This window comes from Rhodotorula toruloides (assembly GCF_000320785.1).
Source record: "Rhodotorula toruloides NP11 unplaced genomic scaffold Scaffold3, whole genome shotgun sequence".
Classification (NCBI taxonomy): Eukaryota; Fungi; Basidiomycota; class Microbotryomycetes; order Sporidiobolales; family Sporidiobolaceae; genus Rhodotorula; species Rhodotorula toruloides.
The window spans coordinates 773,987-797,834 of record NW_015622963.1 but is presented as its reverse complement, the minus strand read 5'-3'; the positions used below and the strand labels follow the sequence as shown (position 1 = coordinate 797,834).

The following is a 23,848-nucleotide window of genomic DNA, read 5'->3' as shown; positions in this document are numbered from 1 at the left end:
ATGCCGGCTTGACTTCTGCTCGCTCACGATGGCTACGCAAGCTGGCTCGAGCACGGCTGACGCTGGCGCTGCAGACCTCGACCGCTTCTGGCAGCCACCGCCCGCATCCCTTGCAAAGCTCCCGCAGTTGCGCGCCTCGCTCGCTCGCTTCCCATCGCCCGCACTCCGCGTCTCGCGAGTCTCCCAGCTCGACGCCTCGCTCCTGGACAACGAGCTCGAAGGTATACTCCATGGACCAGTCAAGACAGCTCTCGATGGCGTCAGGGTGCGTCCCCGTTCACTCTCTCTCCCTCTCGAACAACCGGCTGATTCGGCTACCTCGATGTGGGGTTCTGCTCGCGTAACAGCCAGCGGGAGGACGGACGTGGGAGCCAGAATTCATGGCGCTGCTGAGACTGGCGGTGCTCAAGCTGTCGCTGTGGGAGAGCGGCGCGACCTACGGCTCCGCCCTCCAAAACCTCAGATATCGCAACGAGGGGCGGCACGCCAAAGGCCGTGAGTGCCGCTTTCTCACTCTCTGTGGACGCGCGCTGACCCATGCGACATAGTACAATCGACCGCAACCGACTCGAACTTGACGCGGATCCAGAAACTCGCCTACACGCTCCTCGTCGTCCTCCCTCCCTACCTCCATTCCCGCCTGCAAGACCGCATGCTCACGTCTTCGTGGGCGGATGAACCTCTCCCACGGAGCTGGTTCTCTCTCGTCGACCTGCGGCGGCTGATGGCGAGGGGCCGGCGAAGAGAGGAGGAGATGATCCAGTGGAAGAGGGAGTGGAAGCGGACAGGTTGGGAGCTGCTGAACGTCGGGGAGCGGCTTTCGGCAGTCCTGGGATTGGTCAACTTCCTGGTGTTTCTGTACAATGGACGGTGAGCCAGCATCCATCTGTTCTTGCGACTCCGCTGACAATTCCTCGACAGGTATCGGACCTTGATTGACCGCGTGCTGAAGATGCGGCTCGTCTACGCCCAGCGAGCCTTCACTCCCAACGTCAGCTTCGAGTTCTTGAACCGCCAGCTTGTCTGGGAAGCCTTCACCGTGCGCCCGCCTGCTTTTCCAGGCTGTCTGCCTCTCTGACTTCCCTGCTCTCCGCAGGAATTTCTCCTCTTCCTCCTGCCGCTCGTCAACCTCCACCGCCTCCGACTGCGGGTCGTCAAAGCTATTTCGTCTCGCGCAACCAAGTCGACCACCCTCCGCTCCCTCGCAACCGCTCTCCCCGCCCCTCTCGCCAGCACGCTCGGCCTCTCCTCCCTGCGCTCCTCCTCCGCCTCCAAAACCGACTCGAAAGGCACCGCCAAACCCGCAGGTCCACTCGCCTTCCTCCCCGCCCACACCTGCCCAATCTGCTACTCCCTCTCAACCGCTCCGCCGACACACCTTCCCTCCGCCTCGTTCGCCGACCCGACCCTTCCCTCTGCGTCTCTCCTGCACACGTCAGGACCAGCAGACGGCGGCGATACGTCGGTCAAGATTCCCTATGTCGCGAACTGCGAGGGACGGTGCAGGTATTGCTACTACTGCGTTGTTGGAGCGCTGGCGAAGGCGGATGAGGAGGCGGATGATAGTTGGACGTGCTTGAGATGTGGTGGAGACGTTACAGGAGCGGAGAGGGAAGTGCCTGTCGAAGTCGCGGCTGGAGTGGAGGGAATGGACGACGAAGCAGAGAAGGCGGAAGAGAAGGCAGAGCTCGCGGGGTGAGACTCTGTAGCAGCGCTGGGACTGCTGTAATAGTTTATCGATCTACGACATCGCCTTCTACAGCTTGACGACCTCCCTCTCGGTGAAGCCCAGCTCCTTCAGGACGCCTCCTACCCGTCCCTGCGAAAAGTTCCGCCCGCGCGGTCCTGCCACCGCTTCGACCATTCTGCGCAAAGAACCACGTCAGCTACGAGGGAAGAGAGTCCGGGAAAGCGCGTCTGCTCACCCTTCAGGACCGCACACAATCACTACTCTCCGCTTCCCATCCTCCTTCTTTCCCAACAGCTTCTTCAGCGTCATCCCATCCGGGAAAGCAATCGTCACATCCTGTGGCGCCGTCTTGCTAGACGTGTTCGGGTCTAATCGGTCGGCGAGGTAGTGAAGCGAGAGTCGAGAGGGATCTTGCTCGCGGAAGGCGTCTAGGGAGTCTTTGAGGAGGATGCGGGATGGTGATGGAGAGGCGTAGACGATGGAGACTTTCGGGGTGTCGATAGAGGAGGCGGAGAGCATGTCCTTTACGAATTGGTATGCTGGAGCTACGCCCGTTCCGCCGACGACCTGCCGAACACGCGAGTCAACGATAGTCCGCAGAATCAACCCTCAGCCTCGACGCACGAAAGTGACTTCATCCCAGTCCTGCGGGCGGTAATACCAAGTAATGGCCGGCCCTCGCACGGTCAACTCATCGCCAGGTCCTAGTCGGTGAATGTAGGGTGACAGCTCGCCGTCTGCGTATCGCTTGATAACGAGGTCCAGCTCGGCGGGACCAGAAGGGTTGAAGGAGGAGGATGTGAGAGGCTGCGGAAGCGAAAGGACGATCAGCAAGCTCTTCCACTCCAAATGGACGGCGTCCGACTCACAGTGTACGCCCGCTGGATCTGCAGATTCGGCTCCTTCACGAAAAGGCTGAGGATCGGTCGTGCAGAAGGATCGCTGCCCAGTCCAGGCGGAAGAAGCGCTTTCGGCACTTCAAGGCGGAACAACGACGTCTCCGGCGTCAAAGGCGTGATAGACTTGATCTTGACCGGCGTCCAGCGGTCGTAGCCGAGCAGGGGAGGCTCTTCGCGAGCCAGGTAGAGGTATGCGCCACCAGCGAGGAGGACGAATCCGGCGGTGAGAGGGAGGAGGCGGTTTGAGGGGCGTTCTGGCGGCGGGGACGGTGGCGAGGGAGCGGTGGAGTATCTTCGCACCGATACTGGCATATGTGGGTTCCGCCCAGCTGCGCCTGCCGCTGCTGCTGCCTGCTTCATCCCTCTCCGATGCGAACCTGCCAAAAGTCCTGCAGCCGCGCGAGAAGGCCCGCCGGTAGACGCAAGGCGCAGAGGGGCCGCTGTTAGGTGCGATAATGAGCGCGAAAGCATGACCGGAGTGAAGCAGCGAGAGGGCAAGCGTGGTGAAGGTCGAGGAGGCGATGCACCTCTCGAGGAAAGTTGATGAAGTCGGAGAAGTCGCCAGAGTGGCTTTTGACATGCTTGATGGGGCAGACAACCTGCAGCAGGGCCTGAACATTCACGCAAGGGACACGGGAACTCAAGTCGGGAGGGTACTGCTTGCAAGTGGAGCGGATCGAAGAGATCTACCGGACAAGCGGTCCCCTCGTCTAGAAACGCACGGCCGCCGACTTCTCGATCATCTCCAGAGGCACCTGTACGAAGAGGGTCAGCGGGAACTTGTGAGAATGAAGCGAGGCAGGAACGAACCTTGTGGCCGAGCAAGTCGCGGATGTTGGAGATACCGTAGCTGCGCGAGTGGACGGGAGTCAGCAGACCGGCAGCAAAAGAGAGAGAGCAGATGACGCACCGAATCATGGTAGGTCGCTCCAAACTCAGGCCAAATCCGAGCACCCGCACGTCCGCCGGCAAGCCCATCGTTTCGAGCATCTCCGGCCGGAACATGCCCGAGTTTCCGATCTCGACCCACTTGCCGAGTCCCTCGTGCCAAGAGAAGATCTCGAGGGACGGCTCCGTGTAGGGATTGTACGCCGGCTTGAAGCGAAGGTTCTTGACGCCCATCTTCGAGAAGAAGACCTCCATGAAGCCTGCGCGACGGAGACGTCAATACCGCTTGTGCTCAGTGTGAAAGAGTCTCGGGCGCACCGATGAGGTCCGCCAAGGTGAGGTTGTAGTCGGCGACAACGCCCTCGACCTGGTGGAACTCGGCCAAGTGGGTCATGTCGACAGCCTCGTTACGGAAAACGCGGTCGATCGAGAACATCTTGGCGGGCTTGAAGCCTCCAGGCTGGTTGGCGAGCTGATAGAGCTGGGCGGAAGAGACGGAAGTGGTGTGCGTGCGAAGGACGAGGCGCGACGTCTCCTCCTTCGAGAACGGGTAGCGGTAGCCGGTCGAGCCGTAATCTCCGACCTCGTGCACCCGCTTGACACGCTCGTAGTAGTCTCCGGGGAAACCGGTCGACTCGACGGGGTCTGCGGGAGAGACCGAGTCAGTCGCTGCAAAAGGGGAAGCGCGGTGAAGCGGCGCACCCTTGACGTAGAAGGTGTCCTGCATTTCTCGTGCAGGGTGCTGCTGAGGGACGTAGAGGGTGTCGAAATTCCAGAACGACGACTCGACGAAACGGTTTGTGGGCATCTCGGTGAAGCTGGGTGAGTTCAGGTCAGCTGACGAGTATGTGATGGAGCGAACGTTGTACTGACCCCATCTCGAAGAAGATGTTGCGGAACTCCTCGCGGACCTTCATAAGCGGATGCAGCGCGCCGCCAAACGTTGGTGCACCCTCCGCCTCGAAGTTGTACTTCTTGAAGCTCGCCTGCTCCCATGCTCCACTGTAGACAAACTAGGTCAGTATTACGATGTTCGTAGAGGAGGGAGGTCCACGCACGAGCTCAGCAACTCCACCGTCAAGTCCGTCTCCAGCTTGGCGACTGTTGTCGCGAAGTTCGGCCCCTTCTCGACAGAGTAGTAGAACGTCTTCCTGCAGGGCGCGGGCCAATCTTGTCAGCGAACAACACCGTAGGAAAAGACGCTGATGTACGCACTTCTTCTCAATCAGCTTGCGCTTCCGCAACTCCGCCAACAGCTTCTCGTCCGAGTGTGCGCCGCTGCTCTGAATCGCCAGCAAGTCCTTCTGCGTCACGTCGTCTACCGATGCGACCTGCAGAAGCTTCGTTAGATCGTCTTCGGCGGGGAACGCAGGGCAGCGAACGCACCGCCTGGAGGAACCCATCGCCCTTCTTGACAACCCACTTGTTCTTCATCGCCTTTCCCTGCCCAACCTTTGCCGTGTCCTTTCCAACTTTTGCCTCAATCTCCTTGGCCGTCAAGCCAGTCTCGGAAGCGGGAGGCGGCAAGGCGGACCAGACGCGATACTCGTGAGAGCCGGACTGGGCGATTTGACTGCCTTCGGAGGTCAGGACGTGCTGGTCGACGTTGACCTGGCGGAAAGTGACCATCTGCGTGCATGCGAGACTGTCAGCGAGCCGTCAAGAGGCCTCCTCATCGACCCGCAACTTCATCGCAAAGAAACGAGTCGAGGTGAAGCACGGTCAACTCACCTCACGGGCAGCCAGCGAGTCGAGCACTGCCTTCAAGGCATTCTGGTTGTCCACGCTGGGGCCCACGACAGCGGCCTCGGGTGCGTCGAGCTGAGGAAGCTGTGCCGAAGTGTCGACACCGGCGGGGAGGGCGAGGGCGAGCGAGCGGGTGTCGGGGATGGTGCCGCGCTGGTCGAGCGTGTGCAAGACCACCGACTGAAGCGTTTCGGCAGGCGGAAGGACGCTCATGGTGATGTGCAGCGTTGGTGGTCCTGGCGAACCTCGCCTTCCTCCTCTTGACCCAGAACAGCTCACTCGCAGACCTCGCCGCACCGCTGGAGCCGTGTGCTCGTCAGCAGAGTGTCCATGCTACTGACAGCTGCTGCTACAAGCTTTACTGTCTCTACGCGTGGGGCTTTTGCTCACCGACCTCCTGCTTGACTCTCGAGCTGCTCAGCGAGGTGACCGGTCGACAGGAACTGCTGCGCTGCTTTGCACGAGGCGATCGACTAAGGACCTAGACCCTGAACACCCAAACATCCGCCCGCAACCCCCATCGGTCACTTCTCCCACATCACGCCGAACGCCTCCCTGAGATGGTCGACAAACACGTCGGGCTTCTCGAGCGCAGCAAAGTGTCCTCCGTCCGGAGCCTCCTTGATCCACTTGAGGTTGCCAGTTCGCTTAGCGTCCCGTTCTGCAGGGCAGTAGATCTCGCCCGGGTAGAGCGAGAGGGCAAAGTTGGGCAAGTGGTACTTGCTGTCGGTCAGGAAGGTGGTGAAGTGCGGGTTGAGCGAGTAGGGGAGGAAGGAGGTGCCGATTGAGCGGGCTGCGGAGCGAAGGTAGCGGAACGGAGGTCAGCAAGCGCGACAAAGGAGGCGCGGACTCGACGCACTGAACCAGTACAGCGAGCAGGTGAAGTAGAGCTCGTCACGAGTCAGGCTGCGCAGCGGGGCGTTAGCGAAGGTGGCGAGCGACAGCTACCGGCGAAAACGTACGTCGGCTGGGCTTGCTTGCTCGCCTCCTGAATGGTCGGCTCGAACTGTGCGCATCTACGTGTCAGCTTTGAGCTTATGCTGATGAGGAGGGGACGCACCTTCTCGCCAATCCAGGCCAGCAAGCCGACGGGACTGTCGGTCAGACCGTACGCGGGCGTGCGAGGCTGCGGGCGTTGAAGCGTCAGCCTGGCTCGTCAGGTGTGAGTATGGTCAATCCCACCGTCAACTGCTGCATGACGTAGTAGGCGGAGCTACGTTGAGGCAATGTGAAGAGGACCTGTCAGCATTTTCGACGGAAACGCGACGCCTGCGCCCGAACTTACCCCTTCTCGAGATACGCCAACCCGCGCTTCATACGCGCAGCCTGCTTCTCCGGCACGAGGAAGCGCGGAGCCCAGGCGAGGAGCGTGTGTGGGTTGATGAGCCACATCGGGACGGGCGGGAAGACGGGGAGGAAGTTGAGGTGGACGGCTGCGGGGTGCGCCGGTTTCGACGTGTCAGTGCGTGTGTGGCATCGAGGTTGCGGGAAGCTGAAAGGAGAGGTAGCGAAGATAGGGACGGGACGGACCTTTGCAGTGATCCTTGTGAAGCGAGCCAAGGCAGCGAGCAGCGATGCTGCCCCAGTCTCCGCCCTGCGCCATGTACCTGCCCAGCTGCAGTGTCAGCATCGTCTTGCGCAGTCGAGAAACGCTCAAGAAGCGTCGCGGAGCTCATGGACGCACTTCTCGTAGCCAAGCCCGGTCATAAGCTTGTCGAAGACCCGCGCGGTGTCAGGCCTGGCGACGAAAATGGGTCAGTCGTATCAAGAGCAGTACGAAAGGGAAGCAAAGAAACGCACATGCTCCACTTGGAGGACGGAGGAGGCGAAGACCAGGCATAACCAGGCATCGAGGGCACGACGACGTGGAACGCCTGTGCAGACGGGTCCGCCGGCTCCGTCAAGAGCGGGATGACGTTGAGGAACTCGCCGAAGTGGCCTGGCCAGCCGTGGCAGAGGATGAGGGGAACAGCCTTCGGACGAGTCGAGCGGTGGTGGAGGAAGTGGATCGAGAGATCCTCAATTTCGACAGTGTAGTGCTCGAAGCTGTGGGACGTAGAAACCTGTCAGCGAGCCTACAAGGCGAAAGGAGTGCCAGGGGAAGCCTGTGTACGTGTTGAGGTCGTCCTGCGCCTTCTTCCAGTCGAACTTGCGCCAACCCTTCGCCAGTTCCTTCATGAGTGGCAGCGTCGGTCCTGCTCCAAGACCAAACGCCGTCGGATCGTCCGTCCCATCCTCCGGAACGATCTCTGCCGCTGGCCAGCGGTTCTTGTCGAGTCGGAAGTGAAGTTCGTCGACTTCTGACTGCGGGATGTCGACGGTGAAGCGGGTGGGAGGCGAAGCGAATGTGTGCGTCGCCATGGTCTCTGTGCAGCAGCTGAACGGGCCAAGGAGGGACAAGGAGAGCAGCGTGGAAGCGTGGAACTCAACCCGGCGACGTTGTTGCGTTGTTGGTCCGCTTGGCAACGATCCTCGATTCTCCCCCTACCGACGACGCAAGCGAGCGAGCGCTCTTCTACAAACTGCAGCTGCTGAGCGCACCGGATCCTGCTGACAAGACGGAAAAGCGTTTGTCCCGGGTCGACTGCCGTGGACTGCGACGACACTTTGAGCGGAGGCCGAACTTGCGGCGTATTTCGCAGTGCGCACAGGCTGCTGATGCGTCTCTTTCGCTCTTCCGACACACTCGACCTCCTTCTCTCGACGTCCACAACACGCTGCCATGCCCGCAACGAACGAGTCGCGACCTGTACCCGCTCACTTCGAGGAGGAACTTCTCAACAAGCACCTCGAGTGTGCGTACGCCACTGGGCTGATTGTGCGCGCCATGAGCTGACGTGTCTGGTCGTCTTAGACACTTACGACAACGGGTGAGCTTGCATAGCGACGTTGCGGGCTCGCAACGGGTTGACCTTCGCAGTTCGCGCTCGACTGACTGTGTTGCTCTCTCGCGTTACCCGCTCCTTTTTGACACTCTGGCAGGTGGAAGTAGTGAGTCCTTCTTTGGGCTGCACTTTGACAGTTCCCCGCTAATCACGCCCTGCTCATTTCAGCGAATTCTGGGTCCCGAATCACGAACGAATCGTCTATGCGTGAGCCCGGCATCTCCTCCCAGCTCTTGACAAGTCGAGGTAACCCTGTCTCTACTGTGCAGGATCCATGGCGGCCCCATGTCGGGCAGGAGCAACTACCAGACCGCCGTTCGTCTCGCTCTTCCTTTCACTCGTCTCCTCGACACTCACGCTGCCTTCCTCCGACCGCAGTACTACCAACGCATCCGCCCCGACCTCTGGCAAATCAGCTGGCTCGAGGAGACCGGCACAGTCGTGAGCATGGCGCTGGACTTGACCGCAAAGCGCGTGACGACGTTCATGTCGTTCTCGTGGGGCCACTGGAACCGCGCTGAGGAGGCGCATGGGTACAAGAGGGACAAGTTGGAGAAGTGGAGGGAGTTGGCGGTGGACAAGCCTGAGCCGAGGCAGCGATACCAGCTGCCGGAGCAGGCAACGATCGACAAGGTGCGTTGCAAACTGCTGCGTTGGGGCGCGGAAACCTCTCGCTGACGTCGACAACGCCAGATCTACGAGGGCAAGGGCAGCCTGCAGGACATCGAGATGGACTGGCCGACTGTGCGTGCAGGAACTCGTTCTCCTCCCGCTTCTACTGGCGCAGACACTGACTTTCCTCATCCGAATAGCTGTAGAAGCTGCCCGCAAGTCCTGAAATGACGTGCATATGTGACTCTGCTTGCGCGAGAGACGGACGAAGCGAGTGATACAGGCTCGAAAGGCGAGAGCTACGCAAGAACCGAAAGGCGACACGACGGCGATACAGAAACGGCGGGAACAGTGCGGGGTATAGGCGACGAGGACGAGCGCGTGCCGAGCGACTACTTGATGCGACCGAGGTGCTGGGTTGAGCGGACGATCTTGTTGTCGAGCACGTCTGCCTTGTCCGTGATCCTGCCCAACTTCTTGTTCTGCCCGTCAACCTCGGTGCCCATCGCCTTGGCGAGCAAATTCAGGTTGCCCGTGACGTGCGCAAGGTTGTTCAAATTGTCGTCCATCTCGTCCTCGATCTCGTCGTCGCTCGCCGTCGCCTCAAACTGATACCTCGTCCTCTCGCTCCCGCGAGCCTTGGCACGTGCCTTTGCGCCCGCGGCATTCTCGGCGTCCCGGTCCATCCGGTTGAACGCATTGTCGATGCGCTGGCGCGACTCGTATTGCTCGCGGCGGACTTGCTCGCGCTCGGCTTTTTCGGCGTTGTGCCGGTCGAGCAAGCGGCGTTCTTCGCGGTCACGCTTTGCCTGCTTGTTGAAGGTGACTGCGGGGCATGCGGAGTCAGCGATGCGCATGCACCTTGGTCGGAGGAGGACGGGGACGAACAGTTCGGGCGGAAGATGGAGCGGTTCAAGGCCTCGAGCTCCTTGGTCTCGTCGACAGCGCGGTCGTTGTGCGCCTTGGCGAGGTCGAGGTGACGCTCGGTATTGGCGATGCGGTCTGTCGCATCGACGCGTTCTGATCGTCAGCACTCGAAGCACTCGAAGACTCACGAGAGGAGAGCCGCCGCGCACGCACCCGACTGTTCTCCCAACCGATCCAGCGTCGCCCTAGCAGTCTCCTCCGTCTCCCTCGCGATCCTCAACGCGTTCCTCGTACTCGCGAGCGACTCCTGCTTGACAAACCGCATCTGCTGCTTGATCCCCTCGACCTCCTCATCTTCCTCGTTCTCGAATTGCTGCTCTTGTTGGCCGTACCCTCCCTGTGCTGGGGAGTAAGGGTCTCCACCGCCAGGCCCGTATCTCGAAGAAGGAGGGGGAGCCTGCGCCGCCGCACCCTGCAACAACTCGTTCCTCGCCTCCATGTCCTCTCCCTTCTTGTTCTTCCCGAACCAACTGCCCTTGCCTTTCCCACCCGCCGGCTCAACAGGCGGTCTCTCCCCCTGCCCCTGCCCATACCCCTGCGTCGGTGGGGCCTGCGGGCGATTGAAGTGACTCGTCGACGCGTACCCCTGCCCTCCCTGGCTCGGGGGTACGTAAGAAGGTGCGGTGCGGTACGAAGGAGGCGGGTTGGAGCTGTAGGACGAGGTGCCGGAGATGGAGGGTGCGGGTCCGGGGTGGCCGTACGAGGAGGAGGAGGTGGGACCGCCGACTTCGGGGATCTTGTCCTTCTTCTTGCCGCCGAACAGACCCATCGTAGCCGTGCGGGTCTGTAAGCGTGGGTGGGCGAGAAGGGAAGAGGAGGGGCAAGCCACTTCGCACAGCCTCACGCAAGTACGGGGGCCGACCTCGCTACTCGAGAAGCGATGCAAAATGTAGTGTTGCAGCGTGCAAAGCAGATCTTGGAGAGATACGAATAGAGTGAGACGGCTGGAGCGAGCGAGGTGGAGAGGATGCGGCTGGAGAGTAGTGCTACAACTGGACTGGAGGGGATGAGCGAGGGAGGATGCGGCGGTGGAAGATTGTACTAGCTACATCGTGGGAAGAGAGAAGGGGAAAGGGAAAGCGTCTGTAGTGTAGAAGCGCGGAAAGCTGTATGCCCGTCTCAAGCGAGAAGCGCCGCCACAACAGCCGCGACCAGCGCGACCGCCGCGCTGCCCTTCTTCACGGCACTCGACGACGCGGCGCTCGTACCGCCCGACGACGAGCCAGACGAGGACGACTCGTTCGAGCCCGACGAGGCGGACGAGCCGCCAGAGCCGAGGGTGGCGAAACCGACGGAGGGCGGGTCGAAGCGGTAGGCGTTGTAGACGCCGGTGAGGAAGGCGCTGCGAGCGAGACGACCGAGCGAGTCAGTACGAGGCGAAGGAGCGGAAAGAGAGGGAGGACGTGGACGCACTCTCCGACGATGAACGAGATGCTGCTCGACTGCGTCTCGAGCGCAAAGACGGCGCCGAGGCAGTACTGTCCTCGCGAATCGACGGCGCCCGCGTTGAACTGGTTCTCCTGAATCGGGTAGTCGACGCCTCCAAATTTGAAGCTGACGTCGACCTTCTGGGTGCACGGGAACGAGTAGTACCCCGACTGTCCCTGGAGGTTGATCTGCTGCGAATTGGGGATCTGGGCGTAGATCTGCTCCGCCTGGGCGGTGGGCATGCCGATGAGCGTCGTGCCCGTGTCGATGACGACCTGGTCGTCCGTGATCCCGAGCGACTTGCCCCCGACCGTGATGTCCTGCAAGGGGATCGCCCAGTACCCCGGCGGCTGCGCGATGTTGATCCAGTTGATCGAGCCAGAGTACTTGCTCGTGTCGAGCCCGCCGATCGTCAGCTCGCCGCCCGGCGCCGTCGGCGACGACTGCGTCGTGAACGTGTGGGTCCTGCGCGGGGTCCAGCGCGTCAGTAAGCTGAGCTAGCAGTAGATGGGGGGAAACGAAACGCACTGGAAGGCAAAGCCAAAGACGTTCTGCGGGAGAGTCCCGTTCGCCGCGAGCGACTGGACGAGCGGCTCAGCTCCCGAACTCGCGATGCGCTGCCACCCGAGTCCGAGGATCCCGCTGATCGTGCCATCGACGATGTTCTGAAGCGAGTCGCACGCGGCAAAGATCTGGTTCGGCTGCGAGTAGTTGCCGATGCTGACTTTGTCCTTGACGAGTGCGCCGCTCGCGCTGCCCGATCCGTAGGTGATCTGGAAGTTGCTTTGAGAGGTTGACGAGGTGGAGGACGAAGAGGGGGAGTAGCCGGGCGTCGCAGAGTTGCACCCTTGGCAGTTGGGCTCGGCGAGGATCAGGTCGGACGAACCCGTGTCGAGGACGACAGAGAAGCCTGACGCGGGCGTGCCGACGTCAATCTCGCCGTACCATTCGCTGCGCGAGTCCGACCGAGCGTGCCAAGGAGGAGCGAGGGAGCGAGCGTCCGTCAGCGCACCGACGAGGCTGGTGAGATGGTGCGCGACACTCACGAGTCCTGGTAGCTGGTCATCTGGATCGAGTTCTGTCGCTTCTCGCGCTCTGCGGGCGTGGCGTTGACCATGTTGGGCGCGATCCCGCCATACTTTGCCCTGAGCGACTCTGCCTTGCGACGGAACGAGTCTGCGTCGCGGCGCGCGAGTGCGTCGGGATTGCGTCTGCGGATGGGGACGGTGATGTGTGACCGCTGTGTGCTGTCTGCGCGGGTGTCGAGGGCAGGAGAGCGCGGGACGAGTGGCGATGCTGCTGCGAGGTGGGATGCGGTTGCGAGTGCGGCGAGCGAGAGTGCGAGTGGCGAGGGCATGGTTGCGAGTGCGTTGAGCAGCAGTCCCTGTCACGCTCGTCGAGCAGGCGACGGGTAAGCGTGTGGAAGAGGGAGAGCAAGAGAGTCCGGTCGCTGCGAGACGACTTCGGCATCAATCGAACTGCGCACGGCGCGGACAACGTCACCTCGGGCTATACAGCATTACAAACTGGTTGTATTCACTCGTTGTAATGGACCCTTTCGCATGGACGCACGAACCTCGCACGCATCGAAGCTCCTGTCGTCGACGGGGACTTGGCGGAAAATCAGCCGCACTCCTCTCTTTGCCTCTTCGACGCTTTTGCTTCCGTAGAGGACAACGCAATACACTTGACGTTGTCTACTGCAATGTACTCGATTTTTTTTTGTATCAATGCGTTGCAAGGCAATAGCCCGGGCTCAACGGCCCATCGCGCTGGAAGCGCAACTACAGGGGCAGCTCCTACACACTAAAGGCGCAGTACGCTCAGTCCTGAAAGGCTATAACGGGAAGAAGAAAGCGAGGGCGAAAGAAGGGCGAAGGACCCGCCAGGATCCGAGAGGAAGCCTACTCGAGGCGGACGGCGATGGCTGCGAAGGCGCGACTTGCCAGCGTATCGGCGGACGGCGACGTCCGAGTGGGGTTTGTCGGCCGAATGCGAGCCCAGCGAGTGTCGACGAGCGTTTTGGAAGCCGATGGCGACGATGGCGCGGAGAAGAGGCGAGGACGAAACGTCGGTGACGGCTGAGAGGGTGGGCAGGCCGAGGAGAAGCTCGTCGGGCGCGAGGGTCGTCGTTGTCATGTAGTCGTTGATGCTGTGGGCGAGAAGGCTGACGAGGGCGGACCAGTACGACGAGGAGAAGTCGCAGTCGAAGAGGGCGTGGATGAGGGAGTCGCACAATCCGCAGAAGATGCAGCAGTCGTCTTCAGCGATCTGTAACTGCCGTCGACAGTCGTAAGTGCGCCCTGTAGAATCTTCCAATGCGTGTCTGCCTCCCGCGGAGTTGCCGGTTGACGACGAAGCCAGCGCCAAAGTCGAGTGGACGTCGCCTGTGGGACGGCTTGGGGCAAGTGCGGCTCGAGTCGTGGGTGTAGTGCGACGACTGTGCGGCGGGCGACGAGAGCGCGGCGAGCGGCGGAGGCGGAGAAGCCGTGAGGGAGGCCGAGGAAGGAGAAGGCGGTAGGAGGCGGGTCCTGAGGAGTAGGGAGAGGGATGGGGGTTCCAGCAAGGTCGGCGAGGGGAAGATAATAACGCAGAAGAGGGTGAGCAGCCACAAACAGAAGCCAGTCGTGCCGAGCGGCGAGGCGACCGGATGAGGAGCGAGGGGGCGAGGTCGGGAGATAGCGTGTGTAGAGTCCGGGTTGGCAGTTGTTGGTGATGCGATGATGGTGGTACAGTTGAGCGATGGTTTTGACCTTGGTGAGTCCGCGGCGAGAAGAGAGAGGGAGGAAGGGACAAAAAAGAGGCGGTGGGAGCGGGTCCAAGCCCGTACAGCGACACAGCCAGGGGTGAAGAGCGTAGTGCAGAAAGGGTACGAGACCATAGATGACTCTTGATCCTTGTTTTTGAGGCGCGGAAGATGGACCAGGGAGACCAGGCAGGCGAGGAGGAGGAAGGCGAGGACGAGTCGGGTTGTTGAGGCCGGAGGGTGCGATTGCGGGAAGCGAGGGCGAGGTCGAGATAAAGGGAGGGAGTCGCCATATAGATCGAATCGAGGAAAGCGAGCGAGTTGGCGTGATCGAGGTCGACAGGGTTGAGAAGGCCGAGTCCTCCTTGCTCGACCTGGAGGAAGACGGTGTCCTTCTGCACTGCGTAGTAGTGCGAGGTGCCGCCCCAGACGAACTGGAGGAGGAGGGAGGCGAGGAAGGATGGCGGAGCGGGCCAGTATGCGAGCGAGTGCAGGGAGGGGGAGATGAGGTGTGTGTTGGCGTATACGACCCGCGCGCGCAGCGATGCGTAGCACCCTCCCGCAGCCAGTACTCGACGACGGATCTCGTCAAACTCGAAGCATGCAAAGACGTGCAGCGAAACGTTGACGCGCCGGCAGACGAAGGGGATCTTGCGGCGGAAGTCGGCGCTCAGGTCGGAGAAGGGGGAGGCTTGGTTCATGAAGAGGACAATGGCGTAGCTGCGGGAGCCAGGGTCAGTACGAGTCATCTCAGCAAGTATCAGGCAAGTAGGAAGCGACACTTACCTGTCACGAAGCAAGTCTTGCGACTTGCGGACGACGGAACCGCCACAAAGTGTTCCCAGTCGTACGAGTCCTTCGGAAACGGGTTGCCATTCATCGGTTGGATGATCGTACCGTCCAGATCTGCGGGCAAAGGCGTTGACGCGAGCCGGACAAGCCCGCGCGACGGAGAAAGAGCGCACCGAAAGCCGCGACTTTGCTGCTCGGCGCCGGCATGCCCCAGACGTACATCCTTGCCCCTGACCAGTGCGACTGTGCAGCGTCGGCCACCACTTTCCCCGCATGCCAGCCTGTTTGCGCTCCCTCTTCGCCGGCCCCTTGCCCTTCTCGCGTCCTCCTTCGAGTCCGTGGGCATGCGCACGCTTTGTCGACATATACGGAGTGGCTGGTCTGGCGCTCGAGGTGGCAGCGGGCTGCGCGGGCAACCTCGAGGTCGATGATGAAGGGGCAGGGTCGGTGAAGGAGGCGAAGGAAGCGGACGAAGCAGCACTGGGTAGCTCAGTCTGCCTCGCAGCTGTGGTGCTTAGCTGTCTCGCCATCCTCAGCCACAGTCGAGCCAGCTTGATGGTGTGCAGCGGAGGAAGAAGAGGAAGAAGTCGATGGCAACAAGCGCTTGCAGCGATGTGAACCCTAAGTGCAGCATGTGAATACTCTCAAAGAAATTCGGGACAGCACAAGCAGGTTGAGCGAGATTTTCTGAACAAATGCGTTGCAAGGTCGCCTAACTGCCCGTCTGGCGAACACGGGAGAGGATGGCGTCGCGGCGAACGACGTATTCCTCCGGGTGAAGGTACAGGTCGTCCTCGAGCTCGTTGAGGTCGCGGCGGACGTCAGCCGGGAGAGATTGGTCGGCAAGAGGGCTATCGGCAGTACCGGCGCTTGTCGTCGCGGGATTCTCCTGAGCAGTCGTCGGGTCGTCCACCTCGGCCTCGCCCTTCTCCTCTCCCTCGCCCTTCTCTTCTCCCACGCCCTCTCCCTCTCCCTCGCCTCCCATCTGCGCCGCATCCCCAACGCCTTTCCACTTCAAGCCCATTCGGGCGGCGAACTTGGCGGTGAAGGCGCCGAAGCCGAACCGAACGGCGCTGAGGACGTTCGTGAGGATGTTCTGTCCTCCGACTTCGTCGCGGTTGATCGTGCGCTCGCAGTCGGCGCAGTAGAGAATGCGGTAGAACTGGCGACCTTTACGAGGACCTTCAGTCCAGACGTACTTGACGAGCCTGTTTCCCGCAGAGTCAGCTACGGAGACCGGATGAGTGAGCAGAACAACGCACGGCTTGTTGTCCTTCTTGCGGCACGGGAGGCGGACGCAGCGCGACGAGGTGTAAGCCTCGTTGACAATGCGCGCGACAACGTTGCCCTTGCCGAATTGCGCCTCGAAGTGCTGGATGATTGACGCGATGAAGGGGCCGGCCGCCTTGCTACCACGCTGTCCGAAAGCCGCCTCGATGTCGCCACCGCCGATCGCAACGACGACCTTCTCGACGACGGGCCAGCCGATGCCGTGCGGAGGCGTCTTGACCGCCTCGCTGACGAACTCGTGCGCGACCTGGTCGAGTAGCTTCTGGCGTTGGCGTTGGCAGTCGAAGGCGGTCCCTGAGGGTGTGTAGATTGGTCAGAGTCAGTACCTGTCATCGAAGGACGGCGTCGAACGAGAAAAGGTTGAAACAGACGCACTTTTTGAGGGCCCAGCGTTGCTTGAAAGTGTCGCCTTCTGCTGCGCCCGACGCTGCAGTTCTCGCTCTGAGCCGAGGAAGACGGCGTCACGGACGCGGATGCATGTGACGGAGCCGGGGATTGCTGGGCGCTCAGCGCAGCCGACGCCGACATTCTTCGAGCCAAGATTGAAGGCAATGACCAGGACATTCTTGTCGTAGCCGCCCGAACCATCTGGCTGAAGGCCGAGGAAGCGACGCAGCTCGACGAGGTTGTCGCCTCCAAGCCACGGCACGGACGGGAGCGTCGACAGCGCCGGCTTGACCTGCGCCTGGCGCGGCGTGACGGGGCGCTCGGCAAGTCGTCGATCAAGCGGCTGGTCGTTCTCGTCGAAGAATGTCGACGTGTTTGAGGTGGAGGGAGAATGTTGCTCGACGAGTTTGGCGGGAGGGAGCGCGAGGCCGGTGAAGTATTTGGCTGACTTGGCCGACTCGTAGGCATCGCGAAGGAAGCAGCCGACTGTCAGTTTCCGAGGCGTCGCAGCCGCTGAGCCTGAGACGGAAGAATGTCAGCCGCAGAGAATCGCAAAGAAAGAGGAGGGACGACATACCGTACAAGCTCTTGAGCAAGTAGGGAGGAGGAGTGTCGATGCGAAGGATATGCACGTGGATGCGATTGTGGGAGAAGGTGACTGAGCCGCGGGGAAGGTGCGGGAGCTTGAAGGATGGGAAGACGATGCGGAACGCCTCGAGCAAGTCGCCGGACGCCAGCTGCAGGATCTGCCTCGGCGTTGGCTTCATGATCGGCTTTCTGCCAACGCTGATGACCCCTCCCGACCAAGTTGCCTCGATCTGAGCCGCAATGTTGCGCAAGGTGCGGTCTTGCGCTGCAGTCGGGGCGTGCGGCGACAGCGTGGTGCAGTCGATGTTGAGGAGCGAGAGGAGCTGGCTGCAGTAGTAGAAGTGATCCGCTGCGTCCTGCGATTTGCCGAGGGTGTCGTCGGTCTTCCGGTCGTGGCTCTTGATGCGAGAGAGAAAGGGGATGTAGTCCTTGAGCGTGGCGGCGACACGAGGAACGATGACGGGCTCCTCAGCAATGGAGGAGATGAGCGAGCATGCGTCGGCGGCACTCATTGGAGCGTGTGTCGGGAGGAAGGTCGTCGACGAGAGTCCGGCTTCATCCTTGACGACGCTTGCCGACGACTGGCTGAGCTGCTCCTCCAAGAAGAAGAGGAGGATCTCGGGCGAAAGGAGGGTGCTTGCTCCGCCAGCAATGAGCTGGGCGAAAGACGAGCGTCGCATGGGCCAGGCCTGCTCCTTCGAATCCTCCTCGTCTGCTTCTCCCTCCTCCTTGTCCTCCGCCGGCGCCGCAGATCCCGCTTTCTCACTCGGGTTGCGCTTTACCGTACGCCTACTCAGATCGAGCAGCGCTTTCCGGCCCGCCAGAACAGCTCCGTCGCACTCCTCTACGCTCCATGCGGACTCGTGCGGTCGACCAGCACCTGCTGCGACGATGCCGGCGTTGACGAGCTTCTCGACGAGCAGCTCGTGAACACTGTCGCGCCAGCGCGAGGAGTTGCCGCGATGCGCGAGGTTTTTCGGGCGAAGCGCCTCATCCTCGTCGTATTGCGTGCGGGCGGTAGCGTCTGCCGCTTCAATGATGAGGCGGCTTGCGACTTGAGTGCAGATGACGAGGACGGAGGCGAGGTCGTCGATGCTGGGCAGCGACAGGGTCGACGCGAAACGCTGTTCGAGATCGGGGGAGAGCGACTGGGCGAAGGTTGAGAGTGTGTTGAGGAGCTCGGTCGACGGCAGGATGGTATGCGACGGCGTGCGAAGGAAGGTCTGACGGCAAATGTAGACGACCTCCTTCTCGAGCGCCGGGTCGTCATGACATGCGGCTGCGAGTCGAGCGCGAGAGGCTGCGGTCGCATCGTCGATGTCGACATCCAAGTTGGGCGTGCCATTGACGCCGCCGAGGAGAATCGACGAGACGAGGTCGGCGACAAAGCGGCCAGCGCGAGCCTTGCGAGCAACGAAGACGGCAGTCGATGCCTGCGCGACGAGGTCCTTGAGGATCGCTTGCGCGCCGGGATAGAGAAGGAAGACGGCGATGACAGGAGGGATGTCGAGGTGCTGCTGGACGGACTTGGCGACCCTTACGTCGCCGAGAGGGAGCTGTGAAAGTGGCGACGTCAGCGTGTTGTGGAACTGCGACAGCGAAAGAAGACACACGGAACGCTCGAGGGCAACATTTTGCTCTTCCTCCGCAAGACTGTCCCATTCCTCCGCCCACGCGGCGACAGCAGACCCGTCTGCTCCTCGGCCCAGCTCCTGCCTCGCCGTCTCCGCCAAGCTTGCTTCGCGGAACGTCCCTTGTCGCGACTGGTTGAGCGTGAAGTCGAGAACAAGGTCGACGAGCTTGAAGACGTCGGCGGTGCAGTCCGCGCAGTCCTGCGCCAGGCGGATCGCCCCGATGCTCGCTTTGTCGAACCGTTTGCGAGAGGTGAGAAGGAGCGACAGGGAACTCGAGATGAGGACCGGCGCGACGGATGTGAAGACAATGTTGGCGAGGCGGAGGATGTAGAGCAAGTCGGCCGACTGGACCGCATTCTTGAGGTTGATTCGCCGGGTCCTTGTCGGTGCCGAGTCGCGGATCGGCGTCGCCTGTGGGACCTTCTCCTTGTCACCGGCCGGCTCGTCGCCCTTCTCCTTTCCCTCAATCGCGTCCGCCTTCTTCCCCTCCTTCTCCTGCCGCTTCGCCTGTCGGCCTGCCTCAACACTCGGAACCTTCAGCTTCAACGACTCCCGCTTCCGCTTCTTGCCTCCGCTCGGCGTCTCAGTTGGCGTAACGATTGGGGCGGGGTTGGCGGGCTTCGTGGCGTCGAGCACGGCGAGCTGGTCGGCCGAGGTGGGTACCTGAGGACGGTAGCGAACTTGTACAAATTGAGTCTGAGGCGAGGGTGGGAGCTTTTGTTTCGGGGATCGAGGTGCGGTGCGAGGAGGAGTCGAGGTGGGCAAGCCAAGGTTGTGTCGGCGAGGAGGAGAGGGGTTCGGGTTCCGAGCTTGCGCCTCGTCACGCACCGTCACCCAGACGCGCTCCATTACCGCCATCTTCGACACGACCGCACCCTCATAGCCGCGAAAGACCCTCATCTCCTCGCCCCATGGCTTCTCGGGCACCTTGACCTTCAGCGCCTTCTCGAGACTTCCTCCACGCTCGTCCCACAACCGCTGCTCCTCGACCTTGTCGTCGCGTGCGAGGGCTCCCCAATCCTCGGCGGCAAAGGCCATGTACTCCGGCTTCGGGTTGACGACGGCCTTGATGCCGAGGCCGAGGATGCCGCTGCCAGTCGAGTCTTGTCCCATGGCGAGTGCGGCGTTGGCGAGCTCAACACCGCTGGTCGAGTAGCCGAGGGACAGGCTCAGGTCGCGTTTGTCGATCACGCCGAGCGAGGCGCCGCCAGTCTGCCAGTTGATCCTCGCGAAGAAGCGGGCGACGCCGGAGCCGGCGTTGGCGCTCAGATCGCTGTCGCCGGCGAGCGTCAGGATCCTGGCCGGCGAGACGGACTGCTTGGCAAGGAGGTCGAGGTGCTGAGTCGGCTCGACGAGGCCGTGAAGGGGGCGAGGCTTGGACGATGCGCAAGGAGAGGATGCGGCAAGGGCGGCGCGCGCGAGGTGACCGTCTGCATCGGACGGCGCGGTGACGAGGAGGACGTTGTCGCACTGCCATCTGGCCGAAGCCGACGACTACAAGGACCCGTCAGCAGCCGCTCAACTCGGGGGATGGAAGAAAACGAACGCACGCATCCAGCGATCTCCTCAGCCTGCACGCGATGAAGTCCAACAGCTCCTTTGGGAAGCCCGCTGTGCACCTCAGCAAGACCTGCTTTCTCCAGAAGTCGCTGCGCATGCCCGACATGATTCTTCCCCTTCCTCCTCACCTCCTTGACGAGCTGCATAGCACCCTCGAACCACACCGTGAGCCGCTTCTTCTCGCGCTTCTCGATCTCGGGCTCCTTGGTCGACGGGCGATAGTCGAAGTGATCGGACACGAGATGGATCGCGAGGTCAGGGAGAGCCGCGCGGATGGGGAGGAGGAGGGCGTGGAGGTGGTCACACGATCTCGCCGTGAAAGCTGCCTGGTAGTGCGGCAAGCGTTCGCCGAGTCGGTCTTCGCGAGCCTGTCGCTGTTCTTGCTGGACGAGGATGTGGCCGGTGAGGGAGGAGACGTCGAGGAATAGGACTGCACGCCGGAGATGGCAAAGTCAGCTGTGATAGGCACGCTTCGAGTGAAGGAGACCCACCCTGAATCTCCCTCTCTCTCAGCCAGCCCGCCAGCACCCTCCCAACCGCTGCAGGGCCGCCTCGCACGAACTCCTCCACCATCGCCCCCGCCTCCCGCGCGAGCTGAAAGAACCCGCGAATGCCCATGCAGGCGTCGGAGTAGAGGCGTCACTGCGTGCGTGCGACGCGAGCGGAGTACGAGTAAGCGAGTGGGCCATCAGCATGATGACGAGACGGAGCGGGTGAGGCGTCGCGAGGACTTACGGGGGACGAGCGTGTGAAGACAGGTCGTGAGGAAGCTAGCGGAATGTCAGTCTGCAGTCCCTAGCAAAGCAAGCGCGGGACGAGGCCGAAGCAAAGCGCGATGGACGAGGAAAAGAGCAGAAAGGAGGTCCTTTCGGAAGGTCCGCGGCAGCTCAAGGGATGCCAAAAGAACAGCATGCTCTCAAGCGCCAGGTGGACGCAGCGACGAACGCTGTCGTCGGGACGCCAACGACACGGACTCCTCGCCGAGCCAGAGTTCGCCTTCCTCCCTCGCGGTGTCCTTGCGCAACTTGCGACAAGAGTGCGATTCAGCGAGAACAAGCTGCGCTCTGAGAACGTCAGCGACCTTGAAGCAGAACCGGCGAGATGTAAGTACGCACATCTACGTCTCGCGTGTACCCTCGCACCCGAACCTTTCGCTCCATCCGCCTCGCCTGTTGACCCTAACCGGATCCGTGTATCCTCCCTCCGAGTTGAAAGCCAATCTGTTAGGAAACGAGTATGGAGGGAGAGCAGAGGCGGGACGGCAGTCATTGTCGAGGTCGAGCAGGCGGAGCGAGCCGAGTGGGCTTCTGCTGCGAGACAGAACTCGTTGTTGTAGCAAGCGCAGCATGCGCAGAGGGGTGCAAGTCTGCGTGAGCTTGCGTCGCGACGGCGCGAAGCAAGTCGCCTGCAAGAGGAGGAGAGCCAGTCCTGAGCCAAAGCGAAGGCTCGAGGAGGCGTGACGAACGAACCGAGCAAGCTTGAATGGGTAAGCATCATCTGCGCAATTAAAGCAAGTCAGCAAGCGTGTCGTGAGCGAGAACGGCCGCAAGTCGGGTGCTGTCCCTCACTGGCTCGCGGGCCAGGAAGGCCTGCCCCCTCGATCTGTTCCCATCTCATCGCCCACGCATCCTGCTGCTTTGATACAAAGCTTGGCGTACTCCACAGACTCTGCAGAGTCTACCGAGCACCTGCGCAACCCTTCTCGACGCCCGCATCTTGAACCGCACCCTGCGAGCCGCCCGCCTCGTCCTCAGTCTGCCAAAGGGAGCGCCTCGCAGACACGGCCCTCCTCGTTCTCCCGCTACAGACACTGCTGGGAGGATGGAAGAACGCACCTCGAACCTCGATCTCCTTCTCTTGCGGGTGAAGCCGAGCTTGAGCGTTCGAGCGGGTCGAAGGAGGCGGGCGAGCGTCCGGCAGAAACCGATGTCGGGCGAATCACGACGGCGAAACTCGGGTGACGTGGCTCGACATGCTGGCCACGGCTGTCGGCGCCGACAGTCGTAGCGAGGAAGTCGAGGTTCGCGCCCCAGCGATCCGCATCGACTCTGCGGGCTTGAAACTCGGTCAGCATAATCAGAACAGCTCGGTAAAGAGATTGAACGCACTGCTAGCCCAGCACGCTGCCTGCGAATCGAGCGAGAACCGTCGAAGTCCGGACCAATGTTGGAGGTCTGCTCAACGGCAGGGCGCGGCGCGGCTGGCGCGGCATCGAGGCATTGGAGCGGTGGAAGTAACTGGACGAACAAGCGAGACCACACAGCGCGAGCTGAGCGAGTTGCGAGCACCCGGTCGCCGTGGCTCGCGGCCAAAGTGGGATCGCAACCGGGCGCTCGCTCCCAGATTGGCCGCGAGCCACGGCGTTCGCTCGTCTCCCTGCTGCGATCCACACCTCTAGGACTCTCAGACTGCTGCCCACTGCCATCAGACCGACCTTATCGCCCTCGACGCCCGCTCGCACGCCGTCGCTTGTCCTCCTCGTCCGCACTCGCAACCTCACCTCGGACCCGCCTACCGCTCGTCCCACAGCTCCTGGAGATCCAGCTATTCTCGCGAGCCCAAAAGGAGGAGGATGGAGACTCACGTGCGTCCTGCTCCTATCCCGCTGGCGTTCTCAAGACAGTGCGGTGAAGGAGGAGGTCAACAAGTCGCTGACACTTGGCCTGGACTTGCGCATAGTCTGTGTGGGCATGTGTGAGCACTGATGAGGAGGCAGAGGTGGCTTTCGGCGGGTCAGGAGTTACGGCGCTCCCAACTGCAGCAGTCCCTCCGCTTTGCGAGCAAGGCACCTCCACGACCCTTCCTGCTCCGACGAGCGTGCTACAATGCAGCGCATCGCCGGACGACGCCTGAGAAGTCGCGCCAACGAGCTAACAATCAAGACCCAACGCTTCGACCGAGATCTCCTCCTGGACCTGCAACTTGCTCTTCTCCCTTCTTCCGATCCCTCTCTTCGGCTTGTCCTGCGCAGTGAGCGCGTGCGCACTTGTCAATCCTCCAACGACATGCTACAAACGCGCACAAGCCACTTGGGCTTGTCAACCTCAGCCCGCACGACTTTTCCGACCATACGAGTCTCAAGGTACTCGAGCTCGACTCCTGCGGCTCTTTCCCTTGACTTGCTTCGCTTGTGCTTGGCAAGCTGTCGAACTCTCTCCCCAGTCAGTCTCGGGTGCGCACGATGTTGTTGCTCTCCTCGCTTGACCCCCATCCTACGCCCCTCTCTAGTGAGAGCATTGTACTGATCCGTTTCCACCCCTCTTTGCCACGCACCAGAGCCATTCGCCTCGCAAACCCATGCCTACGTACGCCTCGGCACCCTCGTCGCCGACCCTCGCCCGCCTCTCGTCCTTCTCAACCTCCGCTCTCTCCAGAAACCGTCCTCAAACCGCCTCAGTCACGCCGCTACGGACACGAGCCTACTGCCGGAGCGCAGTAAAGCAAGGGCGTCGGCTTTCGCAGGACTCACCGCCTCTACAACTTCGACAGTCGCTCGCGCGGAGTTCGAGGCGGGCGAGTTCGTCGAGAGGGGCCCGACGTAGCGCCTTCGCTCAAACGCAATGCATCTCGTCACCGCCTCTCCTACCAGTACAGCCCGCGAAAAGACCAGCGCTCTCTCTCGATGGCAGGCGATCGTGCTCGAGCGGATCGAGGAGGAGGTGCGAGGAAAAGTCGCTCGTTCCGGGCTGAACAAAGCTGCCTCTGGTACTTTCGACCCTTACGAGTACGACGAGCTGCAAGGGAGCTCTCCCCGTCGCCTGCTTCACGCGCAAACC

The 23,848-nt window shown here is 61.8% G+C and overlaps 11 protein-coding genes across 11 annotated transcripts in view; 3 read left to right on the top strand and 8 right to left on the bottom strand.

Annotated features, from left to right (window-relative positions):
• Window positions 1-28: 28 nt before the first annotated feature.
• On the top strand, window positions 29-1,699 carry RHTO_04873 (peroxisomal biogenesis factor 2; the record flags this gene model as incomplete). Its single annotated transcript, XM_016418536.1, has 5 exons — window positions 29-265; window positions 348-495; window positions 549-870; window positions 922-1,039; window positions 1,097-1,699. 5 exons carry the CDS (start codon window positions 29-31, stop codon window positions 1,697-1,699), a joined length of 1,428 nt encoding a protein of 475 aa, XP_016275812.1.
• Window positions 1,700-1,756: 57 nt separating this feature from the next.
• On the bottom strand, window positions 1,757-2,901 carry RHTO_04872 (cytochrome-b5 reductase; the record flags this gene model as incomplete). The annotated part of the gene is made up of 4 exons (XM_016418535.1): window positions 1,757-1,865; window positions 1,926-2,257; window positions 2,315-2,497; window positions 2,560-2,901. 4 exons carry the CDS (start codon window positions 2,899-2,901, stop codon window positions 1,757-1,759), a joined length of 966 nt encoding a protein of 321 aa, XP_016275811.1.
• Window positions 2,902-3,299: 398 nt separating this feature from the next.
• RHTO_04871 (phenylalanyl-tRNA synthetase alpha chain) lies at window positions 3,300-5,436 on the bottom strand (the record flags this gene model as incomplete). Its single annotated transcript, XM_016418534.1, has 10 exons — window positions 3,300-3,344; window positions 3,400-3,439; window positions 3,500-3,737; window positions 3,796-4,122; window positions 4,180-4,295; window positions 4,351-4,479; window positions 4,536-4,628; window positions 4,693-4,808; window positions 4,864-5,106; window positions 5,209-5,436. 10 exons carry the CDS (start codon window positions 5,434-5,436, stop codon window positions 3,300-3,302), a joined length of 1,575 nt encoding a protein of 524 aa, XP_016275810.1.
• A 311-nt stretch (window positions 5,437-5,747) lies between these two features.
• On the bottom strand, window positions 5,748-7,584 carry RHTO_04870 (microsomal epoxide hydrolase; the record flags this gene model as incomplete). The annotated part of the gene is made up of 10 exons (XM_016418533.1): window positions 5,748-6,016; window positions 6,083-6,129; window positions 6,186-6,229; window positions 6,284-6,349; window positions 6,406-6,436; window positions 6,509-6,656; window positions 6,754-6,830; window positions 6,908-6,961; window positions 7,024-7,269; window positions 7,337-7,584. 10 exons carry the CDS (start codon window positions 7,582-7,584, stop codon window positions 5,748-5,750), a joined length of 1,230 nt encoding a protein of 409 aa, XP_016275809.1.
• A 361-nt stretch (window positions 7,585-7,945) lies between these two features.
• RHTO_04869 (phenolic acid decarboxylase) lies at window positions 7,946-8,946 on the top strand (the record flags this gene model as incomplete). The annotated part of the gene is made up of 8 exons (XM_016418532.1): window positions 7,946-8,018; window positions 8,078-8,093; window positions 8,206-8,214; window positions 8,277-8,315; window positions 8,378-8,423; window positions 8,487-8,741; window positions 8,802-8,856; window positions 8,921-8,946. 8 exons carry the CDS (start codon window positions 7,946-7,948, stop codon window positions 8,944-8,946), a joined length of 519 nt encoding a protein of 172 aa, XP_016275808.1.
• A 166-nt stretch (window positions 8,947-9,112) lies between these two features.
• On the bottom strand, window positions 9,113-10,416 carry RHTO_04868 (plasma membrane SNARE protein; the record flags this gene model as incomplete). The annotated part of the gene is made up of 3 exons (XM_016418531.1): window positions 9,113-9,546; window positions 9,609-9,722; window positions 9,801-10,416. 3 exons carry the CDS (start codon window positions 10,414-10,416, stop codon window positions 9,113-9,115), a joined length of 1,164 nt encoding a protein of 387 aa, XP_016275807.1.
• A 350-nt stretch (window positions 10,417-10,766) lies between these two features.
• On the bottom strand, window positions 10,767-12,432 carry RHTO_04867 (aspartic-type endopeptidase; the record flags this gene model as incomplete). Its single annotated transcript, XM_016418530.1, has 4 exons — window positions 10,767-10,989; window positions 11,061-11,540; window positions 11,604-12,026; window positions 12,122-12,432. The coding sequence occupies 4 exons, from the start codon at window positions 12,430-12,432 to the stop codon at window positions 10,767-10,769; spliced, it is 1,437 nt and encodes a 478-aa protein (XP_016275806.1).
• Window positions 12,433-12,881: 449 nt separating this feature from the next.
• On the bottom strand, window positions 12,882-15,143 carry RHTO_04866 (uncharacterized protein; the record flags this gene model as incomplete). Its single annotated transcript, XM_016418529.1, has 4 exons — window positions 12,882-14,541; window positions 14,608-14,727; window positions 14,787-14,856; window positions 14,966-15,143. 4 exons carry the CDS (start codon window positions 15,141-15,143, stop codon window positions 12,882-12,884), a joined length of 2,028 nt encoding a protein of 675 aa, XP_016275805.1.
• Window positions 15,144-15,325: 182 nt separating this feature from the next.
• RHTO_04865 (uncharacterized protein) lies at window positions 15,326-20,690 on the bottom strand (the record flags this gene model as incomplete). Its single annotated transcript, XM_016418528.1, has 7 exons — window positions 15,326-15,821; window positions 15,876-16,197; window positions 16,279-16,809; window positions 16,868-18,434; window positions 18,492-20,006; window positions 20,063-20,502; window positions 20,564-20,690. 7 exons carry the CDS (start codon window positions 20,688-20,690, stop codon window positions 15,326-15,328), a joined length of 4,998 nt encoding a protein of 1,665 aa, XP_016275804.1.
• A 647-nt stretch (window positions 20,691-21,337) lies between these two features.
• RHTO_04864 (uncharacterized protein) lies at window positions 21,338-23,283 on the bottom strand (the record flags this gene model as incomplete). Its single annotated transcript, XM_016418527.1, has 5 exons — window positions 21,338-21,477; window positions 21,542-21,569; window positions 21,908-22,120; window positions 22,181-22,480; window positions 23,095-23,283. 5 exons carry the CDS (start codon window positions 23,281-23,283, stop codon window positions 21,338-21,340), a joined length of 870 nt encoding a protein of 289 aa, XP_016275803.1.
• A 349-nt stretch (window positions 23,284-23,632) lies between these two features.
• Window positions 23,633-23,848, top strand: part of RHTO_04863 (uncharacterized protein) — a gene marked incomplete at both ends in the record, with an annotated part of 1,585 nt that continues 1,369 nt past the window's right edge. The window contains one exon of the mRNA XM_016418526.1: window positions 23,633-23,848. This exon is cut by the window's right edge and continues 192 nt beyond it. Coding sequence (XP_016275802.1) covers window positions 23,633-23,848 — 216 coding nt within the window.